The sequence below is a fragment of the Clarias gariepinus genome, chromosome 11 (assembly GCF_024256425.1).
Source record: "Clarias gariepinus isolate MV-2021 ecotype Netherlands chromosome 11, CGAR_prim_01v2, whole genome shotgun sequence".
Lineage (NCBI taxonomy): Eukaryota > Metazoa > Chordata > Actinopteri > Siluriformes > Clariidae > Clarias > Clarias gariepinus.
Window position 1 is genome coordinate 23,441,725 of NC_071110.1, and position 8,837 is coordinate 23,450,561.

The 8,837-nt window shown below is 34.8% G+C and overlaps 1 protein-coding gene across 1 annotated transcript; it reads left to right on the plus strand.

Annotated features, from left to right (window-relative positions):
* The first annotated feature begins 5,514 nt into the window (after nucleotides 1-5,514).
* LOC128533382 (odorant receptor 131-2-like) lies at nucleotides 5,515-6,450 on the plus strand. Its single transcript, XM_053507632.1, has one exon. It carries the CDS (start codon nucleotides 5,515-5,517, stop codon nucleotides 6,448-6,450), a length of 936 nt encoding a protein of 311 aa, XP_053363607.1.
* Nucleotides 6,451-8,837: the final 2,387 nt, after the last annotated feature.

Below are 8,837 nucleotides of genomic sequence, written 5' to 3' on the forward strand. Positions count from 1 at the left end.
AAAAACTTTTCGATTGGAGATGTAGTTCTAATAATCGACGAGTCTTCTCCAAGAAACTCATTTTTTGATGCTTTATATGTCAAAAGTAGTATTTTAAAATAAATGCGAAATTTCACAGGAAGCCAATGAAGTGAAGATAAGATAGGTGTGATGTGCTCGTATTTTCTGGTTCTAGTGAGGACTCTCACTGCTGCATTCTGGACTAGCTGAAGCTTGTTTATGCACCTAGTTAAACAACCAGAGGCATTACAATAGTCCAACCTAGAGGTGATAAAAGCATGAACTAGTTTTTCTCCATCGTTTAGCGACAATATATTTCTTATCTTGGCAATATTTATGGGCCTGAATCTATAATCACACCGAGGTCTTTTACTGTTGCTCTTGATGGAACAGAAAGGCCATCTAAAGTTAGAGTGATCTAGAATCTTACTTCTAGCGGTATGCGGTCCTATGACTAGAACTTTTGTCTTATCTGGATTAAGCAGAAGGAAGTTAATTAGCATCCAATTTTTTATGTCCTGCACACATCGCTCAACTTAAGTAAGCTGTTTTTTCTCATCAGGTTTTGCTGAGACATATAACTGTGTATTGTCAGCATAACAGTGAAAACGAATACCATGCTTACGGATTATGTTGCCCAGAGGAAGCATGTAAAGGAAAAAAAGCAGTGTGCCTAAAACTGAACCTTGGGGAACACCGAACTCCACTAGAGAACATTCAGAATAATCACCATTTAAGTCTACATACTGATACCGATCGGTCAAATAGGATCTGAGCCAGGAGACGGCTGTACCCTTAATTCCTACTACATTTTTTAATCTGTGAAGAAGAATACTATGATCAATGGTGTCAAAAGCTGCACTGAGGTCAAGTATGGTTACACAACCTTGATCAGAGGCCAATAGGAGGTCATTTACTACTTTAACGAGTGCTGTCTCTGTGCTGTGATGTGGCCTAAATCCTGACTGATACAGTTCATGTATGCCATTTCTATGTAGATATGAGCATAGCTGCTCCGCTACTATCTTTTCCAGAATCTTAGAGATAAAGGGGAGGTTTGATATTGGCCTGTAATTGGACAGCTGAAAGGGGTCAAGGTCAGGTTTCTTTATAATCGGTTTAATAACTGCTAATTTAAAAGATTTTGGAACATACCCAATGCTAAGTGAAGAATTAATTATTCTCAACAGGGGTTCTGTAATTGCTGGTACTATCTGTTTAAGTGAATGTGTTGGTGCAGGATCTAATATACAAGCTGATGAATTTGCAGAAGAGATAAGTTAAATTAGTTCATTCTCTTCAAGGGGAGTAAAGTATTTTAAGTTCTGATCTGACATGGCTAGTTTAACATCTGCATAACTTACATTGTTTGGTTTCAAAGCCTCAATTTTATTAAAAAAGTTAATGAAGTCCCCACTAATACACAATGTTGTTGTGGAGATTTCTGCAGTGGTCTTATTTCTGGTTAATTTGGCTACGATATTAAATAAAAATCTAGAATTCTTTTTATGTTCAGTTATGAATTACAGGTTTGTTTCCCTTAGTGTAAGCACTGCAATAAAGCTGAGGGATAACACTGTGAAACTTAAATTATGAATGAGGGATTTTCTGTACCACTCTGTAAGTGGGAGCTTTCACTATGTACTAAGGTAAAACTGAGACAGAGGAGGACAAGGCTGACAATGCTGTAAACTGTAATTTCTATATTGCTGATAATGTTCTCCTAATCTTGACTTAATTTGCTGATGCTACTTTTGACTACAAAATCACAATCAAAGCATGAGTTTTCATTAAAGCTATATTTTTATTCAAACTCAACCATATTTAACTGCATGCTTGAATAACCACAAACTGCAGGCTGATTTGACCCTTGTAACAAATCTGTGGGAGGTGGACTTTTCAAAAAAAATAAAAAAATCACACAAAATAGACATTTATGTAACCCAAACAGATTTTGTTATTTGCCCTGTGACCCTGTTTACAGGATAAAGCAGTATAGATGATGAGTGAGTGAGTGAGTGTTTTGGTATTTTTTACTTTTCCACTGACTTGTAATTTAAAGAAAACATGCTTAAAACATTCTTTATCGGTTTGTTAGACTTAATTTATCAAAAAAAAAAAAAAACCCAAATAACAAATTCCCAAACCTGGCAAACTGCTGTCAAATAAAGATAAAAAACCCAGATTTATTAACAGATTCGAAGCCTTCTGAAACACTCACTGAACGGATCCAGGTTTCATGAGTACTTTGAGTCAGTAGGGATGACAGTACTTTCCTATGGTCCCTTTACTAGAGGGCGCTCCCCAAATCCCTAGAATCCAACGAATTCTTGGACTCATGAATCTCATAATGTGTTTATTAGTGCCAAATGTTTTTTTAAATGGCAAATGCACATAGAAATTATCCAACAATAAAATATAAAAAATTGCAAATTATTTAGAATTTGACTCATAGGCTAATATAAATATTGGAGCGTTTTACCGCCGAAGGATCTTGGAGAGACGAGTTGGCTTAATTGCTTCTCAATGCAAATGGCTGGGAGTACTTTATTTCACCGGCACAGTATACAGTAGCATGGGAAACACATTCACTCGAGAACCAGACCCAATTCAGTCTTAGCATGAACCGGAGCGCATTCAACAGGTCACGCACACCCCACCCAACACACAACATGGCCGAAGCCACTAACCCAAACAAACTTCCCAAAAAGGGTAAACACATAGAAACACCCCGCAAGGCATGACGGTCGTCAGCCGCCGCCCACGCCAAAATATGTTAAATATAAAGATAAAAAAATTACCTTTTGTTTTAAACAAACATGCACAAGCTATTAAAATAAAGAAAAGTGAATAAAATATGTCAAATAGAGATGAGAAACCCGGATTCATTAACAGATTTGAATCCTTCTGAATCACTCACTGGGGTATCTGATATTTTTTGGGTTACAACGGATAGGCTATTGGTAAGATTTAAGTAAAAAGCAAAACAAAAAAAAAAGTTTAGGTGGTAAAGCCAAGACTTGAACTTGAGCTTTCATGCACATAACGCTGTCGCTGTGAATGACATTTTAAAATTCCCATTTTAGTAAATTGTACAGAGGAGTTGAAAACACAGCTGATGAGACATGAAAGCCATTCTTTCATCCAAGTTTGTCATAATACACATCTCCATGTGCATCTTAATAAATTAGAATATTACAGAAAAGAAGATTTATTTTTGTAATTTAATTCAAAAAATGAAAATTATATTATATAGATTCTCTACACATTGACTCATATACTTCAAGAGTTTAATTTATTTTTTTTTTGTTAGGGTTTAAAGCTAATTAAAACTCAGTATCTTAGAAAATTTGAATATTGTAAAAAAGTTCAATATTGGGGACTCATGGTGTCACACCGTAATCAGCTAATTAACTCAAAACACCTGCAAAGGTTTCCTGAGCCTTTAAATGGTCCCGCAGCCGGTTTTAATGGGCCACCAAAGGTCATGGCTAAAGAAGCTGGCTGTTTACAACGTACTGTGTCCAAACACTTTAATGAAAAGTTGAATGGAAGGAAAAAAGGTGGTAAAAAGGTGCACAAGGAACAGGAATAAGTGCAGCCTTAAATGGATTGTGAAACTAAGCCCATTTAAGAATTCGGAGGAGATTTAACAGGAGTGGACAGGAGCTGGAGTCAGTGCTTCAAGATCCACTGTAGCGTCGCCACATAAAGGGTTTTTATATAGACTGTTTTAAGTAGTTTAACAAAAAGAAAAAAAAAACTGCTTTGTCTAATCACACCCGATAAGTTTTATTTTGTCCCGATGACAGTGGTTTGGCTCCGGGGTTGAGCTCTCACAAGCATGCTTGGCTGCAGTGCGAGGAAATCTCTGTGATGTGTCGGGTCATATAATCTGGCATAAAAGTGCGCCAGGAAAGAAACTCACAGTGAAGAGATCATGATGAGACAGCAATGTTTACGGAGATTTCAGAAGAGAGTGAATACCGCGCCACATTGGATTTTCCCATTTACTGGATTAATCCCTTCCGGACTGACTTACAACTCCACTTGCTCCATCTTAGTGCTCCCGGACAGTTTCATTTGTTACCGGTGAGACCAAGCCATCTCTCCCGCTACACACTCACAAACACATTCTTAAATAACCCGGACTCTGGACATTCTATTCCATCCACATGTGTATTACACACTTTTTTTTACATAGTGTTTTTTTTTTTGGTGCACCGTTTTGATTTGTCACTTAATATACTCGATCTTATTAATAACAATCAGATTTTTACACCACCACACATACGTATCCAGAATATGGGCTACAACTGTCACATTCCTTGTGTCAAGCCACTCTTAATCCAGAGACGTCAGATGTGTCTTAATTGGGCTAAGGACAAAAAGGATTGGACAGTTGCTCAGTGGGCCAAAGTCTTTTTTTAGATGAAAGTCTGAATCAAGGTCCCTGTGTCTGGAGGAAGAGAGGAGAGCCACAGAATCCAAGTTGCTTGAAGTCCAGGGTAGTTTGCAGTCAGTGTGATTTGGGGAGCCAGGAATTCATGCAAAATGAGCCCCGAATTGGACATGTTCATACTTTTTAGTAGTCCAACATTTCTGTGTAAAACATTTTTTTGTCTTAAGTAATATTTAAATTTTCTGAGATACTGAATTCTGGGTTTTTGTTACCTGTAAGCCATAATCATCAAAATAAAGGAAATTAACACTTGAAATATATATTAGTCTGTGTGTAATGAATTTGTATAATACAGTAGATAAAAAAGTTCCTCATTTTAAATTGAATTATAGAAATAAATCAACTTTTTGATGATGTCTGGCTTAAAACTACTTTTCAGTTTGTATTTAGGTATGTTGTTAGCAACCAGATAACTTAGGACTCAACTGATTCAAGTGAATAATTTCTGAGTCAGATAAACGATCGGGTTATTTAACCCGGATAGATCCAGATTTGCTCATCTCTACTATCAAACCTATATCAAAGATTTAACAGGTGTTTCTATAAAACTTTCTCAAATTGTGCTCAGATGAATTTTATAATATCTAATATTTATAATAGACGCAAAATCTAGTGTTTGCCTCAAAAAAATGAATATCTAGACAAAAAAGGATATAGAAAATAGAAAAATGTGCGTACGAGACTTAAAGTGTGGCAATATTGCATCAGATTGTGGGCACCGAATAAACATTGTATTCACTGAATTAACACCAAACAGAATTTTATAAAGAATTATTTGTCTTAAGAAGGTCTTTGTAATGTATGGTGTTTGAACATATTTGTAATGTATGTTGTGTTTATTTAAAAAAAAATCTAAATTAAAAAATTACATCATCAAAGGAAAACATCATTAAATATTAATATTATTAGCACCAACAGTGATCATTCTGTCACCATTCAAACAGTATATATACACATCAAAAATATTGGACTGCAAGAATCACAAGTTTTTTTGTTTTTGTAAGGTGTATCGTTTTCTTATTTATTATATTTGAAAATAGATTTTTATAGATATGCAGAGTGTAGGAGTGAACAGCAACTCTAGCAATAATTCAGTATTCATTTTTTCTAAGCCTTCAATTGAAAAAATTTTATTGTTGCAGATACTGGTTGGATTTTTTGTGTATGTTAATTGTTTGATGATATTCACATTTCTAAAAAAGGAAGCATTTAGGGAAGAAACACGATACATTTTGTTTGCACAAACTCTTTTTGTGGACACTGCTTTTATACTGTTGATGGACTTGCTTTCACTTGGGACTTATTTCCAGTACCAAGTGAACATGGGTATTTGTTCTCTTTGTGTACTTATTGAGAATTTTTTCATCTGTTGTACAGCACTGACTTTGGTGGCAATGTGTCTGGAACGCTATGTGGCTATATGCATGCCTTTGAGACATGCTGAGATTTCCACAAGTAGGACCAGATTGTATGGGTTTTTTATCATATGGAGCATCAGTTCTATAATTCCAGCATTCAGTTTCATAGGATACTGGGCAGCAGCCCTACCTAATACTCTGTTCTTCTCGGCTGTATGTACTGTAGAAGTGACATTAACCAAAGAATGGCAGGCACATGGTCGTGCTGCAATTTATGTTATGCTTTTTCTTTTTATGGTCATTATCATTTTCTTCACCTACTTTAAGATAATGATTGCAGCTAGAGCTGCTTCCTCTGAAAAAAAGAAGTCAACCAATAAGAGCCTCAGAACTGTGCTGCTTCATGGTGTTCAACTGTTTCTGTGCATGATGCAGTTTTTTACACCATATATAGAAATGGCATTTTACAAGGTTGAAGACATGACACTTAGAAATATAAAATATTCCAATTTAATAATTTTTTTGTTTCTACCACGTAGTCTTAGTCCTTTGATTTATGGTCTGAGAGATGAAATCTTTTTCCATGCCTTAAGGCATTATGCTTTATTTGGTACTGATCGCCTTTTCTGAACATTAAAGTGTAATTTAAAAAATAAAATAGATTTAAACAGTGGACATCATATAATTAGAGAGTATCTAAATTGTGATTTTAAAACAAATATTTATTTGTACTAAATATACATGACTTTGTAATAATTTTTGTAAGAAATCAATGTAAAGTACATTTCACTAGTGTCCAAATAGATAAAGATAGAGAAATCTAAATAAATAAATGAATAAATAAATAGTATTTACATTTTAATATGCAATTAATCTTAATTTAATTAATCCTTATCAAATCCATATCAGGTAGTGTGAAAATTTAACAAAAACAATTATTTGATTACCTAAAAAAAACATAATCTTAGGACCACTACGAAAGCAATAAAATGTTATGTTTTTTACTCACCTCTTACCTATTTGTTCTCTCCCTGAAGAACAATAGGTTGTTTACCTATGTGATAATACCTGTGGTTGGGTCCATAAGCATTTAGACAGTTACACTATTTTTGTAATCTTGCCTCTGTATATACCACCACATAAATCTTAATTGTTTTTTATTTTAATAAGGTTTATTATTATCAAAATTATTAGTTCTGAATTATTTAATGGCATTATTAGAATTCTAGCAATTTTTACACAGTCTCTTTATTGGACATGGCTGTTTTGTAATGTTCTGCAAAATAAACCCTGTCTACGGTTTGAATATACTGTGAACGTCTCGAAGTCACGTTTCTGCAGTAATGTTATCATGGTGTAAATTATAAACGTATTGATGTATTTCACTTGCGGACAAAATAGACCATGACTATTAACCAAAGTAACAAATTTGTCACTAGTCTTCTCTCATGATGCACGGCTAAAAAGATAATAAAAATTACAACAATCCTGCCATGATGCTACCCTGCCCATACACAACACTGGCTGGAAAGATGAACTCAGACTTTCCAAAACTTACTATTATCTCTTACCTAATTGTTCTCTCCCTGAAGAACAATGGGTTGTTTACCTATGTGATAATACCTGTGGTTGGGTCTGTAAGCATTTAGACAGTTACACTATTTTTGTAATCTTGCCTTTGTATATACCACCACATAAATCTTAATTGTTTTTTATTTTAATAAGGTTTATTATTGTTAAGATTATTAGTTCTGAATTATTCAATGGCATTTTTAGAATTCTAGCAATTTTTACACAGTCTCTCAATTTTCACAGGTTCAAAATTAACTATACAGTTACCTGATAAGCAGTTTACATGGCCAGGTATGGCCTTTTCCTGTTATTTAATAATACATTTAGAAGATATAAGGTCTGGAGTTTATATCATGTACGATATAGATCATACTTGATATAAAACTTTATATATCAAGTATGATGATAACAGCTGTTTCTGTTAACTCTCAGAGTGTAATCCAAAGAGGTATCACTGGTAAAGGAGGGCAATATTAATTTAAAAAAAAAAAAAAAACAGAACTATCAAAGAGATAGCAAAAAACTTCAGCAGTGGCCAAATTAATAATTGTAAACATTCTCAAAAGGGCCAATGAGGAAGGAATGCACATTGATCATGTGTTTTTTGGTTTATATTTGCAAAAAGAGACTACAGTATGCTGAGGAGGCTTTGATAAAGCCACCGCATGAGGCTGCCTTATCAGTGACTAAGATGTACCAAGATGTCATACAGAGAGGAGGAATGGACCATGGTCTGGCATAGAGTTTTTGAATGTTGCTAAAACAAACTGATTGTTAAATTCAGGAAGTACTGACCTATTCTCTACCTCCTGAGGATAAACAGTTCCACATTGGAGATTGTGATGAGCATTTTTGCAATTGACATTAAAATCTCACCTGGACAACCAACACCAGTTCCCTGGCCAAGAAAACCCAGCAGGACCTGTTTTCCTCTAAAGCAGGCAAACATCTCTTCTCAAATACTTGCAAGATTTTATAGTGACTTAATAGAAAATGTGCTAACCAACAGTATTTCTCAGTGGTTAGTAAACTGCAATATCTCTGCAGTATACAGTAGTGCACCCATCAGGGTGCTTACAACCAGCTGAAACTGGACCCTGGACTTCCTTACAAACAGAGCACAGTCTGTTCAACTAGATAACCTCACCTTCTCCAGCATCACCCTTGGCATTAGAGTTCCTCAGGGATAGGTATTGTCACCACTGTTTGATCTCCTATTATCAGTTTGGAAGCCATCTTGGGTCTAAAATAAAATGACAAGTATCAATTTAGAGGCAATAGCAGCCATACTACAGGTGATTCTAAATGTCTCATGACAAATACTGTACCTGCCACATTTGATCACAGGTACGTTTTGTCATTATTTTAGACACTGTGACTATTCTTTCACAGTAATCTATCAAAGTAATATATTACTCTTTATTAAGACATTTTTACATGCTATA